The sequence below is a fragment of the Hippoglossus stenolepis genome, chromosome 2 (assembly GCF_022539355.2).
Source record: "Hippoglossus stenolepis isolate QCI-W04-F060 chromosome 2, HSTE1.2, whole genome shotgun sequence".
Classification (NCBI taxonomy): domain Eukaryota; kingdom Metazoa; phylum Chordata; class Actinopteri; order Pleuronectiformes; family Pleuronectidae; genus Hippoglossus; species Hippoglossus stenolepis.
This window is the reverse complement of record NC_061484.1, coordinates 9,817,089-9,837,185: the sequence shown is the minus strand read 5'-3', so window position 1 is coordinate 9,837,185 and position 20,097 is coordinate 9,817,089. Positions and strand designations below refer to the sequence as shown.

The 20,097-nt window shown below is 41.9% G+C and overlaps 2 protein-coding genes across 3 annotated transcripts; both read left to right on the top strand.

The window, feature by feature from the left end:
* Positions 1 to 3,649: 3,649 nt before the first annotated feature.
* LOC118123229 (meteorin-like protein) lies at positions 3,650 to 8,923 on the top strand. The gene is made up of 5 exons (XM_035180493.2): positions 3,650 to 4,065; positions 5,033 to 5,216; positions 5,313 to 5,538; positions 7,289 to 7,348; positions 8,102 to 8,923. Exons 1-5 carry the CDS (start codon positions 3,968 to 3,970, stop codon positions 8,416 to 8,418), a joined length of 885 nt encoding a protein of 294 aa, XP_035036384.1. The 5' UTR covers positions 3,650 to 3,967; the 3' UTR covers positions 8,419 to 8,923.
* Positions 8,924 to 15,036: 6,113 nt separating this feature from the next.
* LOC118122531 (serine/threonine-protein kinase pim-1) lies at positions 15,037 to 19,812 on the top strand. 2 transcript variants are annotated; one of them, XM_047344070.1, is made up of 8 exons: positions 15,037 to 15,555; positions 16,738 to 16,986; positions 17,087 to 17,181; positions 17,283 to 17,330; positions 17,428 to 17,646; positions 18,169 to 18,349; positions 18,460 to 18,630; positions 18,726 to 19,812. In XM_047344070.1, the coding sequence occupies exons 1-8, from the start codon at positions 15,282 to 15,284 to the stop codon at positions 18,815 to 18,817; spliced, it is 1,329 nt and encodes a 442-aa protein (XP_047200026.1). In that variant the 5' UTR covers positions 15,037 to 15,281; the 3' UTR covers positions 18,818 to 19,812. The 2 variants fall into 2 exon arrangements, with proteins under 2 accessions (XP_047200026.1, XP_047200028.1); XM_047344072.1 differs by lacking the exon at positions 16,738 to 16,986.
* The last annotated feature ends 285 nt before the right edge of the window (positions 19,813 to 20,097 follow it).

The following is a 20,097-nucleotide window of genomic DNA, read 5'->3' as shown; positions in this document are numbered from 1 at the left end:
TCTTCAATTTATGGTTTATGACCAAAACCCCTCTAAACTAACAAAATTCCCATCAGCCTCAGATGTGCACATGCTATTGAACACGCAGTGAGTACATTTATCACCTCTGTTCACCTGTTGCTGTATGTCAGTGAAACAGCTTGGTGGTGGTTTGTGGCCGCTCATATTCAAAGTGTGTGCAGACGTGGAGCTTTAAGGTGCTTTGGATACATGTCCACACAATGGGCTACATGTATTTTCAAAAGTAATGAATGAAAGTAAAATGTTTAGGTAAGACCACACTCAGTCTAATGCATCCTGTCTGCTTAAGCCACTCTGCCCTCATGATGAAGCACTTGGTGGGTGATCAGGGTGAGCTCTAATGGAGAATCTATGGAGGAGACTCAGAAAGAGAGTAAACAGAGCTTTACTCTGTGTTTACACTCCGTCTCTCTGCAGACATCAGACCTGATAACACACACACGCATAAAATGAATGACCCTGACCCTGGAGCTTGCCTGCCCTCGCTGGTCAAATAAACCTGCACGCGTGTTGAAAAAATGCACACACACACACACACACAGCTGCACGCTCTCTGGCAGTGCAGCTGATAAAGAAGAGTGATACGAGTCGGGTGTGTTTGTGTGAATGGAGCTCACAGGGGTCAGACACTGAAGGCACCTGGAACGTTAACACATTCCTTCGTTTCAACATCTCTGTGTTTCTCCAAGTGAGACGTGTTGGTGTCCCTCACTGAAATGGAGATACTGGCAACATGCTGGGGCTACCCTGTTAAAGTTATCCTCATAATTCCATACAGGCAGTGCAGCTCCCTACCCTTGAGCAAGGCACTCAACCTCCAAACACATCCAGAGCAGCTGCTCAGTTTCCCACCGATGAATAAATAAAGGTTTTCAAAAAGAGAAAGGAGCGTGCTGCACGCCAGTAATGAGGAAATGGAGGTCAGGAAGGTTGAAACGAGAGATAGAGGTATGTGAGCAGCTTCGTGAGGTAATGTGCAGACAGATGCACAGTTCCTCGTGTCAGGCCGCTTGAGAAGAGCCAGGTTAATGGCTGGGGGGTGAGGGGAGCGGGTCAGACTCTACTGCTCTGTAAATACTTCATATGGTGAAAGAGCGCATGAGGTCAAATGGCACATCAGCAGCTCCAGCTTCCTCTGCGACCTCCGGATCTTTGGCCTCCTATTGTGCTTGTGGTGAAATTGAATCTATTTCGATCTATTTTTATCTATTTCACTGAGCTCAGAATGACTGTCAGTCCAAATCCAGTTCTTTTATTCTATTCGAAGTGGTACCGTTTTATTATAAGTCCCTTTTTTTAAGTAATGGCTTTCTTAATGGTCAATACGTCATATGGTAATGCTTTATAGATGCTGCTTTCCATTCTATTTGGTAATCAGGCCTTTATACATGTTGTTCATCTGTTAAGAAATGTGTTGAAAGGTGTGTGTAAATGGATTTTGGTCCAGATTGTTTGGAGCTCTTATCTAGAAGGTCAAACTAGTATAGCACCCAGTAGAAGGCATACCCCCACCAAGGCCCATCAGACTGGAATTCAATCAAGCTGCACCAAATTTCACACACTCAAAGATATCAGCTCGCTAAAAACTAAACATGTTAAAGAAAGTGATAAAAAAAAATTCCAGTCCTCAGATCTAGATCCCCATCTAAATATAACGGGCTCTTTCTTGACTCATACCACACTGTTCCACCAAATATTCTGTGTGTGTGTGTGTGTGTGTGAGAAAGTGAGGGGCGGTGTGTGTGTGTGTGTGGGGGCGGTGGGTTGGGGGCTGTGTAAGATAGTGTGTGTTTCGGTATTTCTCTCGAAATGCGTTACATTGCTCGGGCTGTGCAGGGGAATGTGACGAGTCAGTAACATGCTTTCAGTTCCGACTGTTTTCTCACGGGAAAACTGCCTGAGAACCAAACGCGCAGTTTAGAGCACATGTGTGACTTTGTGTTATGTCAGGGGGCTTTCCTTCTCCAGAGAGAGAGCGAGAGAGAGAGAGAGGCCGGGCTGATGTGGAAACAAACTGAATGATATAGATAAAGTCAGGGTCAAAACCTTATTTATCCAATCAAGAAACCTATATGATTAACAGTGTTTAAGAGCAGAGAATTGACTGTGTGATGATGTTAGAGCTGCAGAAGTCACAGGATGCTGCTGCTCCAGAGCTGCATGCTGCTTTCATTTACACTGCCATAATATGATCCATGTGTTTATGAAGCCAGGAGGCACACACACACACACACACACACACACACACACACACACACACACACACACACACACACACACACACACACACACACACACACACACACACACACACACACACACAAACACACAGGCTTGTATGGTTTCACTCTGGCATGGTGAGAAACCTCTCCAGTATTAGTTGCTGACAGGCTGAATAGAATAGAAATGATTTGGTTTGCTGACAGACTCACATTTGGTATTTGTTGACCAACTTGCACATCTTAGATTTATCATTTCTTTTTCTTTCTTTCGTTCTGTTCAGATATAAATACTTTTATTTTACAGAATAAAAAATGCAGGAAAGATGTGCATTTATCTTCATATTTTACATCGAGTAAATTGGTCAAATTTGTGTTTCTTTTTATAATAAAGTATGTGGTTAATCTGTAAAATCTTAAACCTTTATTATATTTCTTTGTCACAAGAGTTTGATATCGACATCTTAGAAATCAATGCTAATTTCTTTAAATATTTATATCTAGTATCTGAAATGTTTTACTCCATTATATTTGTATCAGCCCCCCAAAATCAATCTCTGTCACGATGAAGCTCTTTTTCGTTCAGCTCAATTGCTGTGTTATGCAGTTGTTATTAATCTGTGATGAGTCATGTGCCACTAAATCCAACTCTACTGCTGGATTTCAAACTGTTTTCCCAAACTTTTTATTACATTAGCATCATAATATTTTCGAGAGTAAGGGTTGTCAAACGTTTTTCCATTTATAATGAGTCTGAGAAAAATGCTCTCTTGAAGATAAACAATAAGGAACCTACACAGCTTTTGTGGAAAATCAAAATTCACAATTAGAAATATATGACTGTTCCCTTGAAGGCATCAAAAGGCAAGAGTTGAAATACATGTTCCTGCTTGTGCCATTGTCATCTGCTGAGGATAGATGGTAACATTGATGCATAACATTGAAACAGAGCTAAATATTCACTGTGATCATTTAACTGTCTTGTAAGCTTCAGTTGTTTTGGTCGTTGACCTTCTCTCTGCCCGTTGCTTTGTAAATTACATGTAATTAGCAGAAATTTGTCTAAGATGTTCTTATGCCTGACACAGTTTTCCCAGACTTCTGATGGCATTAGCATCATTACAGTTGTAAAAATGTCTGTTGAACATTTTATGTCATTATTGATTTTGCCTCAAACCTTTAGTCGACTGTATTTACTCATTATACCCTCATCACTAGCGGTGGTCAGCCCCATGTCAGTCACTTTAACGTGTGTTATTAGGGTTGGATGGTGTTCTTAAGGTTAAATAGAGAAGTGGAGCACTCTCCCCTCTTCTCTTCTCTCTCCCTCTCTCTCGGGGGAGTGTGTGGGAGGGGTTTGGAGCGAGCACTCGCGTGTCACTCAGGCGCAGTCAGCTGCTGGCACGCGCCCCTGGTGACGCGCAGCGTTACGCACGCAGGAAAAGTTTTTTGCACAGTCTCTGTTGTGCTGCTGCGCGCGCACACCTCCACTTTTTGGACTAGTGTTTAGTCGAAATGTTTTCAGGGCTCGGACTCTCACACTTCGCCTCGCCTGAACCCGCCATGTAGCCTGGACGCGCGCTGGACGCACGGAACTCCGGGGAGGATAGCACTGTTCGACGGGATCGTTTTGCGGTCCTGGAGCCGCAGAGCGCACGGCTGGTCCCATCTGGTTTGGCTGGTCTGGGTTCGGTTTGGTGTGCAGGATCCAGGTGACTGGCTGCACCATGCCCCGGCCGTGGGCTGCGCACTGGATCGCGGCTGTGCTCCTCCTGTGTCGGGCGGTGGCGCAGTACTCCAGTGACCAGTGCAGCTGGAGAGGAAGGTGAGGATGATGGAGCTGAACAAAGGACTTTAGATCAATCTCAGTTTAGGAGGTGACGATCGGATCAATCGATTACAAACTGATACTAGTAGGCAGGCCTGTAGACATGAATTATTCTCTCCAAGGACTAAATATTTAAAGGGAGTAGGGGAGTCATGAGAGGGTGATTGTATATTACTTTTGTCCATCAGACTGAATTTCGATGCGTAAGAGATGAATTAGAGGCACGAGAGTTTAATTAATACATTCAGATTAAATGTAATTGTCTGCAATGTCAGTGAAGTAACTGGTTGTTACCATATTGGCAGCAGATGGAAATGAAGGATGTTTTGTTCTAGCTTGTGAATACTCAGACATGTTTTGTTGTCATATCTCAGTGATAAATGTCATTTTTGTGATTTTTTCTATTTTCCACAATCGCTCTTCTCATAAAGTAAAATGACATTATACAAAAACTAATCATGGACCAGACAGGTGCCTTCATTTGACTTTGAGACACTGTGTTGGTTTAGTGCCACAACTGAAATGTGCTAAGATTTGAGAAATGTATTGTTAACTGGAATGTCTCTGCTCCACTTCCTATCTTAATTAAACACAGCCATATGGCGTCTTTGATCACTCCTCAAAGCCATAAAAACGGAAAGCCTGTACTTCGCACTCTGTGTTGTAAAGTTTACCCACCTCACACCTCTAACCACTTTATAGCCCAGTCACCTCATGGTGCTGAGGAAGCTGAACGCACGTCAGACAGGAGACCACATCGGTCCAACCTGAAAGATTTGATTTAAGATAGTTGCACGGTATCAAAAAGTCACTTCTTTGTGTTCTTTTATGTTTTCTGCCATGTAGTTAAAGCTTGTTTCGTTCTCTTAATTTCATTAAGAGGATTCAGACATTTGATCTTATTCTGAATTCCGGATAAGTGTTGACTAGCCTATAATGAGATGTTCTGCCTTCTCATCTGTAGTGGTTTGAGCCACGAGTCCCATCGCAGAGATGTGGAGCAGGTCTACCTTCGCTGCTCTCAGGGGTCTCTGGAGTGGCTCTACCCCATCGGTGCCATCATTGTCAACCTGCGGCCAAACACTGACTCCTCAGCGGTGCATGTGGCAGGTCTCCATGTGTGCATCAAGCCCCTGACTTACTCCCAGGTAGAGTGCGACATTAGTTTTCACGACTCACAATATAGACCAGAGTTCCTGAACCTTTTTGTTAGTTTTTCTGAACATTGCTTCTCCTTGTTTCAGGGCTCTCATATGTACGTGGAGCGTGCCGGAGATCTGAGGCTGCTGGTGGCCGAGGGCAACCAGGCTCAGAGCACAGTGCACTGTTTCAGCCTGGCAGAGGGGGCTCTCTTTGTGGAAGCCATCCCGCAGAGCGACATCAGCCGAAGGATCACAGCCTTCCAGTATGAGCTGGTGCCTGGTCAGGGGCCTGGGGCTCAGATATATCCATTCCTGCACCCGGGCTTAGGTAAGTGAATGTGTGCACACATATTTATTTCTTATGCTGGTATTCCTCTAGTACAAAAGGAGTGTTCTTATTAGAGTCTGATTGGTGTAATAGCTGGCTGATTTAAACATTTGATATGACATATATGTATCAGCCCTTATGCACCAATATGTACACTTTTATTTTACTTTTATTTTCAGAAAAGATGTGCATTTATGTTTACATTTTACATACAAAATATGTTTATTTTTTCCTTATTCAAGTTCTATATATTTGGTTGTATTTGTGTTTTGTTTTTATTAATAGTTTTAATAAAGTTTACGATTAAACTGTAAAATATCAAGCATCAATTACATTTCTTTGTCATAACGACATCTTAGGAATCATTGCCAATTTAAAATATATATATATATATATATACATGGCCAAGATATTGTTATCAGAAATGTTTTACTGCCTCATATATCGGTATCTGCATCAGCCCAATATGTCCATATCGGTCAGGCTCTAGTTTTTATTTGTATTCAGCTCGTGTGTTATGCAGTTGGCATAACACAACTCTACTGCTGTTTTCCCAAACTTTAGATAACATCAGCATCATATTACTGTTATGAAAAAGGTCGGTGCCTTGAAGTAACTCTGATTTGGAGTTTTGAAAGGGTTGGCTGTCAAACTGTATTCCTTTTTATAATGAGACTGGAAGATAAACAATAAGTAGCCTACACGGGTTTTGTGAAGAGCAACATTTTAAATTGCATCAATATGTATGTTTTAAATTGAGTTTTAAATACATTTTCCTGCTTGTGCCATTATCATCTGCTGAGGGTAGATGGTAACAATGCTGCATAACATTGAAACAGAGCTAAATATTCACTGCGATCATTTAACTGTCTTGTAAGCTTCAGGTCTTTTTGTCGTTGACCTTCTCTCTGTCAGTTGTTTTGTAAATTATATGTAATTAGTAGGTAATTGTCTTAAATGTTCTTGTGCCTGACACAGTTGTCTGACATTAAGTGAACATGACAGACCAGCGTGAAGGAAAAAAAGCTTTTTGTGTGCGACAGGCCACATTATTGTTTCACCCTTGTTTCTTCATCTCACCTACGTGCCGCCCTTCTCCGACACTCTCTCCTCCCCCACTTCCTCACTCCCACACTCCCTCGTCTCTGCCAGCCTTATGAAAACAAGCAGGCCAATCAAAAGGTCTTGTTGGGGTCAGGCGCAGGGGTCAGCCAATCCCCTCTCAGCTGTCAATCAAGAACAGATCCCTGCTAAAAGAGGGGAAATCTTGTAAAGCCCACCCGTACGAGTAAAGTGGAGGGGAGGGAGGATGGGTGGAGAGGAAGGCTGGACCGCTTTCCTGTAACGAGACAGAGAAAAGTGTGTGTGTGTGTGTGTGTGTGCGTGCGTGCGTGTGCGTGTGTGTGTGTGTGTGTGTGTGTGTGTGTGTGTGTGTGTGCGTCTGTCTAGGTGCTTTATAGCTGTTTTTATAGCTGACAGGGTCAAAGGTTAATTCTCTGATTACGTCTCATCCCTCACCTGCTGTTCTCCTTCACACACTCTCTTTTTCTTTTGATGTCTCACAAACGCCCACAACACAGAGAGACAGGAAGCAGGCCGATGGTGAAACATATATTAAGATAACACAAGAGCTCACAAGGAAAGAAAAGGATCATTGACATGAAAAGTTTTGTTTGTAGTGATATTACATAAAGTTATTCAAAAAAAGAGTGTTTTACTTAATCTTCTTCTGTATGTTTTTCCATTTTAGTTACCTGTGAGCCCTGTTCGGATGAAGAGCTCCTCATGGCTGTTTGTACCAGCGACTTTGGTAAATACACACAAACTCACAGCAATACATAGAGTAACAGTTTGACTGTTTGGGGAAATAAGTATATTTTCTTTAGCACATTAAGTTACATGAGAAGATCTGTAGAGTGTTTATAAAGATGGATGACCAAAAGATCCCAAAAGTCAAGCCAAAGCTTCTCGATTGCCACCTGGTGGTTGGCTGCAGTAAATGTCATAAACCCTGCCTCCTCCATGTTGGTTGACCGAACCAAATGAAAAAATTAAAAGATTCTTACATTTTACATTTTGGGTTGTTCTCATCACAACAATGTACGTTCGAGTGTTCGATTTCCTGTTAAGTTTGGTTTCAGTTAGTTATTTTATGCTTCAAAACATCATGATTGACAGTTGAGACTGACTCACGATTGGTCAAACGCGTGAACAGGTGGGACGAAACCAGCACAAGATGGCAGCACCCATTTGTGTGATATTTTGGTTTGTACAGTGGGAGGAAATGGAGATGCGTCGTCCATCTTTATATTTAGTCTATGGTCTGTACAGGTGACATGAAGCTATCACCAGAAACTGGTTAGCTTAGCACAAAGGCTGGAAATGAACTAGATGGAACACATAATATCTTGCTTGTCTAATTACTTTTTGATTAAACATTTTAAAGATACATTTTGTGATGATTAAACACTTATTTATTCTTGCTTTAATTCAAGTTAACATTAGCTAAACTTCATTTATTGATTTAATCATATATCTGTCTCTCCTGTTCCCGTCTCTGTAGCTGGAAGTGGCTTCTTTCGAGGGATGGCGTCAGCTTCTAACGAACACTCCTCTGTTGTGGCGACCCTGAGCCGGCTGTTTCGTCAGAAGAGCGGGGTGTTTGTTTGGGGCGGAGCCAGGGGGCGAAGCTGGGGCGGGCGTGTCAATGTCCCCTCACGGTGCGGTTTGCGTCCTGGAGGAGATGAGTACCTTTTGACTGGCTCTGTCCATTTCGGAAAAGCCTGGCTTGGCTGTGCACCTCGCTACAAGGACTTCCGGGAGCTTTACGTCAGAGCACAGAAAGCCGGAACAAACCCATGTCAAATAGACATAGACTGAGAGGATGGGTTGAAGTTCTGGAGGATGGAGCGACATTTAGTTTGAGACTGACAGAGAGACGAACAGGGAGAAAAGCCCCATCACTTAAGGCTTACTTTTGCCTTGCAGCAGAAAGGACACTATGAACATTTTTGCTGCCCGAACTAAAATGTCCCCATTTGACTCGACTTGTATTGTCTGTCTGTGTGTGTGTATTTGTGATGTGTGTGCGTGTGTGCGTGTGTGCGTGCATGAGTGAGACAGAGTAAATGGATGATGAGCTTAAATTAAATTTGTGCCAAACTGCTTGAAATATTAATTCTCATGAAGATACCGCTTGTGTGATCATTCTTGAAATGTAAGTTTGCTTTGTAAAAAGCTTTCTGTAAAATTTAGGAGTCTTCTGACAGAAGTGTACAGTATGCAGCTCTGTGAGTCTTTACGTACCAAGTTGGTGTGTGTGTGTGTGTGTGTGTGTTTTGCTATTAAAGTCTTATATTTACAGAAAATAAACGACAGTCCTTCAGTTTGATTTTCCTATAAATTATTTATTCATATCAACTCGCTGTCTGTTTGTGAACATGCCATGTGAAGTGTATGTCCAGACATAAAGACTCTGCATCATATTTTATTAAAGAACGGGTGTCACATTCTCTGTATGGCTCACGGAGGCTCAGTGTGTTTGGGGTGCAAAAAAATGAAAGCAGCTGCCAAGTGAAGTTAGTCATGGCACCAAAAGTGATTAGCTTTTATGTTGACGTACGTAGGTCCAAACAAAGAGATATTATGCACTTAACTGCTTGAAAGAAAAAACCCATTATGAGTGTTCAGTGACCATTCACTGGCAGGAGAGCATCAGTGCGTCAGTGATGGCGTCGCTGCCCCTGTGGAGCTTTGACAAGCCTCTGTTCTCTCTGGCATTCTCCTTCCCTGTGTGTGTGTGTTTTGTTTGAGCATTCATGGCCAAGTGAAAAACAGAAGCAATTTTATTTCCCCTCACGGCCCAAATCTGCGCAGTAGTGATCAGGGGATACAGCCGTGGTATTGAGGTAATGCCAATACTCATCCCTGACCAATCATGAGTCAGTCACAGCTGTCATGATGTTTCATCCTGTTTTTATAGCATAGTAACTAGTGTTACCGTAATTTCCAAAACAGTAAGTAAATGAAGTATTGCATCATGAACTTTACCCACAATGCCATGTGAATTGCGGTATCAACTTTAAATATGTTTTTTGTATTTTACTGTGTAATTTGTGGTTTAAATCTAACAATAGAGGCTAGCAAAGGCTAACTCAGTAGAGTGCATACAATCAACCAGACAATCTAATTATCTGGATCTGCCCCCTGATTCAGATCAGCACCAAAATTAATGGGTTCTTTCCCTACCCTAACTGCATCCTTCCACTAGGGTTAATAATAATCCATCCAGTACTTTTTTGTGTAATCCCTCTCTCAAACAAACAAACAAATGCAGATGAAAACATAGCTCTTTAGCGGAGGTAACAAGAAGGAAGCTCAGAGCCAAGGTCCATTCATCATCATATTGCACATACATGTATTGCGATCAGATATTGCACATTATACCGTGTAAGAAGTTTTCTTCAAACTGATCATGTTAAACACAGGCAAAAATCCATTATTTTTACTTTTATCCATGTCTCATCCGCTAACATGGAGGAGGTGGGATTTATAACCTATACTGCAGCCAGCCACCAGGTGGCCATTGAGATGCTTTGGCTTCACTTTTGTGGTGTCATCCATCTTTATCTTCAGTCTCTGGTCTAAACAGACAACTTTACCAAGAAGGTATAGGCCATACATTGTATCCTCTGTGTGGGAGTTTTAGCTTGAAAATAAAAAGCTCCTTTCACATGGATGGTTGAGACTGTTTGGGTTTGATGGGTGGAGAGCTGAAAGAACAGGCGGATGTGTGAATAACCTTAGAGGGGTGAATGTGCACCTCTCCCTCCGCCTGCCATCAGGCAGTCGTGTGCGCGTGATGCTTTCCCTCTTTCCTCAGGAAGAACAAGAATGGAAGGAATGTCCCCTCCCACACACACACACACACACACACACACACACACACACACACACACACACACACACACACACACACACCTCCCTCTGCAGAGAGAAACCGTGTGTGCTGTGTTACATAGCGAGATCACTCATGACTTACTACATACATTTTATGTATACGTACATTTTGAGCATGAATTTTTTTTGGTCTCATGTCTGGAGCACATAGAGCGAGAAGTTTACACAACGTGGCCCCAAACATACCATCAAGCACTTTTAAACACTTTAAGAGACACTCATGCTATTTACTACTGCACGCCCATAAATCTGGAGGTTCTCAAAAGCGATAGATTTAAAGAAGAATGGTCAGAGTCGAAGCAGCAGAGCCTTTGATGTTCTGCTGTTTAGACCATGAGCCAAACACCAAAATACTTCACTTCCCATGATGCAAATCCTGTATTTCTGTATTTCTGTATTTCTCTGTGGGTTAAAACCCTGCATCTCTCCAAATTCTTACCTCCAGTTTTCTTAAGAGTTTGCAAAGCTGTAGCACTTCCTTTGTTGACGTAAATGTTTTCACATGCAAAAAAGATCCTGAATATACAGCAAGTATACATATGACTGAGTAGAGACGAGAGTGAGATGTAGAGGGAGACATTAACACATAGCTCGAAGGTTTAAGACATTTAAGACATGACAGGGTCACCTATATATAACTGCACCCTCCTTCCCTGTATTCACTAAGGACTGTATGTGTGTGTGTTTGTCTTGGGTTGTAGTTTGAGACGCCCACAGCACACGCTCCCTGCACACTGCTGACATGCAAACAGACCGCACTGCAGAAACCCAGCCCGCTCAAAGCAACACCGAACATCCCCCTGGCAACCCACGCTGGCAGCAGCCCAGCTCGCCTTGGCATCCTCGCTAATTCGGGACACACTTATCCCTGTGCACAGGGGTCAACCTTTCAGTGTGAGAGTGGGTGAGATATGGAAACAGTTTGTGCTGCAGTATGCGACAGGCGCAGCTGAGCGGTCAGCTGGAGTCGAGGGAATGGCTGAGCTCAGGGGAAAAAAACACACAGGCATGCTTTCACCCATATATACCACCACTGGCATTTTATAATGCAGTGGTTAGGGTGGGGTCAGTAGTTTTTTCAATGGTGGCACAATACATGTATTTTAAGATGTAATGATGTCTGATTTTACATGGGATATATATTAAATCTACTCTCATCATGGAGACTAATGCACAGGTATACTAAAATTCAGGAGCTCTAATGTTATTTGGTTTGGACCAAATAACATTAGAGACCTTGTTACTGATTACTTTTAGAAATATAATAAGAAATTAAAATTTGAATTTTATCTGCTCTGTATCAAAAATTGATGAAAAGCAAACATTTTACAAAATTTATAAAAGAAAAGTGAGAACTAGAGTTATTAGAAATTTGTTAAAAGTTGTTAAAAATTAGATTAACTTTTGAAAGGAAAGAGATGGAAGCACACTACACTACACAAGACCTCCACACAAAACACACCAGACACTAATTTATGAGAATAGTAAGAAAAAATATATATTAGCAAAATATTATATTCAATGAACTTTCTCTGTGCACATTTACTTAATGTAAACCAATTCACAACTTAAACAACCAAAATCATAGGTATTAATGGTGATTATTGAAATGTCCATACAATGAAATTAAATGTATCCTCTGAAATGTTTCAGGGACCTGTTCTTGTTGCTGCTTTAAGATTATTTAGTTGAGTTCATTTTTCTTGATGGTATCAGTTTTAATTCCTTCCAGCTTGAATTTCAGTTGAAGTTTACACAAATCACCTTGTGAGCTAACTTGAGCGATGGTAGCAGTATGAATGTAGCGCTTAGCTTAGTTCAGCTTCTAGGCTGTGATCCCACTGACAGCAGTGAGCAGCTGAACAGCTCATTAATTAACATTACTGACAGTATATTCCTATCACAACATCCTGACTAGTTTTGAATTCCTGACATGAACTAGAACGCATGATTCGTGCTAATCAGCAAAGTTGAGTAGCGAACTCACCTGGATGATCCTCGTCATTCTATAGAACAGTGGTTCTCAACTGGTCTGGCTTCGGGACCCACCATCACCCCTTAATGACAAGCCGTGACCCAAATCGAGGACAATTTTCAACTTCTCAAATTTATTTGATGAAAAGATGGTGCAGTTTGAACCTGAGATAGTACAGAATATCACAGTATGCCAACACAAAAAAAAAAATTCATGATAAACCAAAACGACCAGCAGGTGGCGATGCTAGAGAGGGAAATATTCCCTTTTACACTCAATTAGCTGCATTTTAATTAAAAACCCAAAAGTGCATCTTAAGGACACAAGGTAATACAACATACATAACAATTCAGTAACTTCAGCCTTTTTTAACAGACTCAACAGTGCTTTCATGCACAAACTTGAAATAAAAAAGTCCAACTACTGAGAAGTAGTTTCAAAAAGACCCAAATTATGTAGCTTTAGCTGAGAATACTCACTCACTGAATCTATGACAACCAACAAAACTGATCCTGTTCACACTCCTTTACAAATACTGTTAAGGAGTGTGAATAGGCACTCTGCTGCATAAAAAAATCCCCTTCAAAATAAAAGCACAGGATTTCTTTCTTAACATTTCTTTTTGCCCAGGCAAAGGCCCGCGACCCACTGAAAACGGGTCCGCGACCCACTAGTTGAGAATCACTGCCATAGAACACAGTAGTGTCTCATCCGATGATGACTCTCTCACACTTGTCGACAGTTTAGAAGTTCTTCCCTCTGGCCTCACTGTCAGCACCAGTCCCACTTCAACGCATTTACAAATCGTTAGTTATTTTGGTTCTTCTCCAAACTTCACTTTTCTGTTTATGTGTGTGTATGAGAAACATACAGCCAGCATGGAGCCAGCACGGCAGTATGTCTTGAAAAGAAAGCCATTTTAATAGGAAGGAAATGGCCTGAGAAAAGTTAGTATGAAGTATTGTACTCTATGGGCCTGATCTACTAAGATCCCAAATAACGAGTGCTAAATTGCGTGTGCATTATAACAGATTGCACGTTTGGTTGGCGGGCGTTTTGCAGGTGATCTACTAAAAACAATTGCGTCAATGATAACAGGTGCAGACATGGTAGAGGCAGTAGTATTTGTGAGTGTTTTGCGTGTGTTATAGGTTTCCGCCATGGAGCATTACGGAGAGCAGAGTGACCGCAAGCGCAAATGCCATGGAATTGGAGGTGTTAGTGGAAAGGGCAAACAAACATGTTGAGCTACAGCAAAGAAATATTAATGTAACTCAAAAAAAGATATGGGAGAGTATCTGCGAGAAAGTAAATGCTGTGGGTAAAACAAAAAGAACAACTGATGAAATTAATAGAAGATGGCAGGACATAAGAAGAAGAACAAAAGATAAAAAAAATAGCTAATAATAAAACCTAGGCAAATAAAACAGGTGGGGGGTGTTAGAGATGCCTCTGACCAATATTGAGCAGCAGGTGCAGTTCACTTTCTGAAAAAAACTGTTCTCTCCGTCTTCTTCCTGCCGTCTCCTCCTCACCACAATAGCTGCAGCCATCTGTACGCAACACTGTGCCGATTGGCACCTACCTTTCAAACATAATAAATATATTGGGCACTCGGGTAGAAACGCCCGATAATTGATATTCATTCGGGCAAACGTACTAAATGGACAGTGAATGATATACTGCACGCAATCCTCAGTGTGCACTGTTAGTAGATCAGCTTGCATGTCTTTTGCAGGTGAAATCAAGTTTGCACACATTTTTACACTCGCAAACCTTTAGCAGATCAGGCCCTATGTGAAGTGGTCGAAATTGATATGACAGCTAAATTCCAATCTGGTTCATTACATATGTCCAGAATAAACTGGACGGGAGGTTGACGGCTCCAAAAATAGACAATTTATCAGTTTCCCACATATGTTACAAAATACTGAGAGAAACAGCACCAATTATGAATGAAAGCTACACAGTAGCAAGGTTGGAGAAGTGCAACGTATGGGGTACTGACAACTAAAAACATGGTGTTGAATTTGAATGTCAGGGGTTGCGGACACTTGGAGGATGGAGGCATCCTATGTTTTTTCTGTTTTATTACGTCTGAAGCTTTGGTCACTAGTTACAGTACTTGAATTGGATTCTGCTGCAACACTGTTTACCCTTAAGACTCCTACAGTGTTTTGTGGACTCAATCACTTCATTCATCCCTCCATTGGCATAGTGGTGAGTAGATAATGAGCGCATTTTCATTCCAGTGTGAACTATCCCTTTAATGGGAAAAAACAGTGACAGTCAATATCATGCCTGAAGGCAGCCCTGTAAAACAGACATGTCATATTAGGTCACAAGGTTGTTAAACAAGGTAATCAAAATAAATAAAATTCAATCTTCAAAAGAAGTTTAAAGACTCATGAGAGATGACATGACCTTTTAGATCAAAGGCCTAGCACATTTTGATCAAAGGCAAATACATACAAGTGTTGGTCATCACAAGCAATGCATGCTGCCTTCTCAGAATCAGAATCAGAATTCTTTTATCGGCCAAGTATATTTTCACATACAGGAAATTGACTTGGTGTGGTTGGTGCATCGGACAACAATACATATATAAGTAGAAAACAATATATATAAGTAGAAAACCATATACATAAAGAAAGAACAATAAGTTAATGGGCAAGATGAATCGTGTCTGTGATAAGGTCCTCAGGAAACATCAAGGTGAGTAAATTCAGGCAAAAACCTGCTTTCACCAATGTTATTGATCAGATAAAATGGCCATTGTTTCAGTTTGTAGCTCAATCCCGACAAACTGATGATAGTGACTTTCTCATTTGCAGGTGAACCCTGTGAGGAGGTTGGCAGGTTGAGAGGAAGGAAAAGGAAAGAAAGAGATGATGAAGAGGGAAAACCAGAAAAGAGGAAGAGACGACGTGTCCTTGACTCGAATGAACACGACTCAGCGGAGGCTGATATGATTCGAATAAGCAGGAAGAGAAACTTCTCTGCTGATGGCGGGGAAGTGAGAGAGAAAAAGAGGAGGGTTGTTGAGATGAAGACCCTGGATGCCTCAGGAGACAACCCAATAGGTGAGTAGGAAGTGATTAATAGATTAATGAGTCACATTAGGTCACGTGTATTTAATGTTGCTCACAACTGTAGGTTGACGGCTATTTTTGGAGCCGTCAACCTCCCGTCCAGTTTATTCTGGACATATGTAATGAACCAGATTGGAATTTAGCTGTCATATCAATTTCGACCACTTCACATAGGGCCTGATCTGCTAAAGGTTTGCGAGTGTAAAAATAGACAATTTATCAGTTTCCCACATATGTTACAAAATACTGAGAGAAACAGCACCAATTATGAATGAAAGCTACACAGTAGCAAGGTTGGAGAAGTGCAACGTATGGGGTACTGACAACTAAAAACATGGTGTTGAATTTGAATGTCAGGGGTTGCGGACACTTGGAGGATGGAGGCATCCTATGTTTTTTCTGTTTTATTACGTCTGAAGCTTTGGTCACTAGTTACAGTACTTGAATTGGATTCTGCTGCAACACTGTTTACCCTTAAGACTCCTACAGTGTTTTGTGGACTCAAACACTTCATTCATCCCTCCATTGGCATAGTGGTGAGTAGATAATGAGCGCATTTTCATTCCAGTGTGAACTATCCCTTTAATGGGAAAAAACAGTGACAGTCAATATCATGCCTGAAGGCAGCCCTGTAAAACAGACATGTCATATTAGGTCACAAGGTTGTTAAACAAGGTAATCAAAATAAATAAAATTCAATCTTCAAAAGAAGTTTAAAGACTCATGAGAGATGACATGACCATTTTGATCAAAGGCAAATACATACAAGTGTTGGTCATCACAAGCAATAAGCCAAACATACAAGAAGACTGAAGTCTTCTTGTCACATCACAATGCGTGCTGCCTTCTCAGAATCAGAATCAGAATTCTTTTATCGGCCAAGTATATTTTCACATACAGGAAATTGACTTGGTGTGGTTGGTGCATCGGACAACAATGCATATATAAGTAGAAAACAATATATATAACTAGAAAACCATATACATAAAGAAAGAACAATAAGTTAATGGGCAAGATGAATCGTGTCTGTGATAAGGTCCTCAGGAAACATCAAGGTGAGTAAATTCAGGCAAAAACCTGCTTTCACCAATGTTATTGATCAGATAAGCGGCCATTGTTTCAGTTTGTAGCTCAATCCCGACAAACTGATGATAGTGACTTTCTCATTTGCAGGTGAACCCTGTGAGGAGGTTGGCAGGGTGAGAGGAAGGAAAAGGAAAGAAAGAGATGATGAAGAGGGAAAACCAGAAAAGAGGAAGAGACGACGTGTCCTTGACTCGAATGAACACGACTCAGCGGAGGCTGATATGATTCGAATAAGCAGGAAGAGAAACTTCTCTGCTGATGGCGGGGAAGTGAGAGAGAAAAAGAGGAGGGTTGTTGAGATGAAGACCCTGGATGCCTCAGGAGACAACCCAATAGGTGAGTAGGAAGTGATTAATAGATTAATGAGTCACATTAGGTCACGTGTATTTAATGTTGCTCACAACTGTAGTTAAACAAAATATTTGTGTCTGTGTAGTTGACCTTGAGGCCAAATACTTTGTGCTGGGTCAGCTTGGTGGAGGAGGCTGTGGATCAGTGTTCGCTGGCTTCCGCAGAGAAGATCTTGTTCCGGTAAGTAACACACATACACACACATATATACACACAAAGACACATACACACACACAATAGGGCCAGAAAGTGATAACCAAACTTGTGTTGTTGTCTTGTAGGTGGCGATCAAGCACATACCGAAGGAAAATCTTTACTGCAAACAAGTGGTAAGTGACCAACACCGACTACTCCACCGTGGCTATCACCTCACTCACTTTCTGAATGTATTATGGATGAACTGTTGCTTTTGTTGTGACTCTTCAGTGCCTGAATGGAAAGAAGTTCCCTACAGAGGTGGCCATAATGCTGAAACTGACAGCAAAGAAAAATGACTCTGTGGGGACGTCAGCACCAGTATCAATACTGGACTGGTATGACCTGGGCCATGAGTTGATCGTGGTGATGGAGAGACCTGTCCCTGCCATTGACCTCTCCACATATATAAAGCTCAAAAGAGGCTCTCTACAGGAGGGGGATGCCAAGGTAAGCTGCAGGAGGATCCTATTCACTGTGCATGAGCTGGTCAACAGGTTGATCTGTGTAACTCCCTTTCTCTCTCTCTATAATCCCCTCTGACTGACTTTATAAACTCATTACTTTTCAACATGGAGGAAGTTCATATTGAGACAACTTCTACCATTGTTGCCTGTCACACGACTGAACTGCAGTTTACACTCCTGGTATTTAAAGTAGTGTCACCTTTTCAGTGTCATGTATATAAGACATAGTGAAACATGCAGCCACACCCAGGACCAAGACCTTATAGTTGTTATGCCGAAGTGTCCTTGGGCAAGATGCTGAACCCCGAATTGCCCCTCATAGAACAAGAAAGTGCTGCTAATAGATGTACGAATGTGTGTGTGAATGGGTGAGCTTTGAGTGGTCATCAAGACTAGAAAAGCGCTGTATAAATACAAACCATTTACCATTTACCATTTATGGAAACAGTTGTCTAGAGTCACAGCCATGAAAAATGTCAAACTGCTGTCCGTCTCTGTCTCGCAGAACATAATGAAGCAGCTGGTGGACGCAGCCATTGGGCTGGAGAAGAACGGAGTCTTTCACCGGGACATCAAACCTGAAAATATCCTGATTGAGATTGGCCAAAGTGTCCCACGGGTTCGCGTCATTGATTTTGGGCTGAGCTGTCTCGCGAAGAAAGGCTCATTTTACAGCGTATTCTTTGGTAAGATGCCTGGATTCTACTCTGATTACTAATCTGTTACTTTTACATGAAAACAAAGCTTCTCCTCCTCATCATCCTCCCTGTCTCATAATCATGTCTGTGTATTCCAGGCACTGAAAAGTACGCCCCTCCAGAGTATTGCAGCTCTTCTGTCTACAGGGCTGGTCCAAGCACAGTGTGGCAGCTTGGCACAGTCCTGTATGAGATGCTCCACAATCAGGGATTCATGACCAAACGCTTCCTCAGTAAAAAACTGAAAATCAGCAGCGGACTGGGCAAAAGTAAGAAAAGCACACATTTGCACAAACCTGTCAGCAAACACACATCACACACTGCAACGGTCTTCTTCATCTTTCCTCTCTCTTTTTCACTCTAGACCTCAAGGATTTCCTCCAGCTGTGTTTGGAGAAGGACCCTAAGCTGCGTCCCACCCTGACAGAGCTGCAGCTTCACCCGTGGCTGAAATGAACACCGCCTCCTGACCCTGACCCCATCACCATCCCTGGCCATAACCCCTCACCCTCATCTACCCCTAACGCTGCCTCCAGAGATGTCATCATATTCAATCAAAAACAGCAAACTGATTGTGGTCTCTGCAGCTTCGATGACCACTCAAAGCGCTTTACAGTACAGTTTGCCATTCACCCATTCACACTCTTCTGTGACGACCCCTTCCACCCTCACCTGGACACTAGGTGTCCCTGTTGTTCTTTCCCCTGAGCTGTAGGTGGAGGTGCCGTCAGCGTTAATCAGTGCACACCTCGGCCAGGTGTGCTCTGCCCTTTAAAAGGCTTCGCCACGTTGATGCCTTGTCTCTTGGTGGTAACGTTTCATGGTTATATTTGTATCAATAGAAAATAGCAAATAGCAGCTATTTGAGAACCCATGGGTGTTGTGGTATTACTTGTAAGCACCGGAAAGTGCACGTTTGACCAACACACTTAGTGTGAAGTTAAAGGCACAGTATGTCACTGTTATTTCAAGGACATTATCAAAATAGTAATATGCACCTTCATAGGCAGGTGCAAAACGCACGTACACTCTGCTTGTTTCATACAGAGACAGGCTGCTCACGCACTGTCTGTTTAAGATGTGTTTCTGTAATGTTTCAAAGTTTCTTTCTTACTTTCAGACTTTTAAAAAAGTCAACAGAAAACATATCCCAGGAAAGACAAACTCAAATAGCATTTTTCATCCTGATATTTCTTCAAATAGATGCGTCAGTGAGATTATATGAAATCGATAAAACCTGCTGTTTGAAAGAGGGACTGAGATTTTTCAACATTTTCAAAGTTTGTTCACACATATTGTCGGCGTAATGTTTACCCCTTATCTGTATTCTCAAGATTGTACACTGTTGTTATAGTGTGAAGAATCAGTTTACACTTCCACATCAGCAGCATGAGTTTTTTCAGCTGGAGTTGTTGTTTTTTCTCAGTAAAGTTAAGACATGGAGCCTTCAAAACCTACTGTTCATCTTCTGCCTTGAGCTATACGCATTGTATTTTGATCAGTATAACATGTAAAATAAAGCAGCTTTCAAAGCTTTCGATCCTGTCAATTATAGTGAGTTATTTGTTCAGTGAGAAGAGGGGTACCGGAGTACATTGTCAGATCCTGGCTTACTGGTATACCCATCGGACTATGTAAGCAAAATGGGGAAATAGTGTTTCAGCCTCATTTGCTGTCAGCAATGGTGTCAGACAAGCAATTGAGATGGAGTGATGGAGTGAAGGCATCTCTGTTCC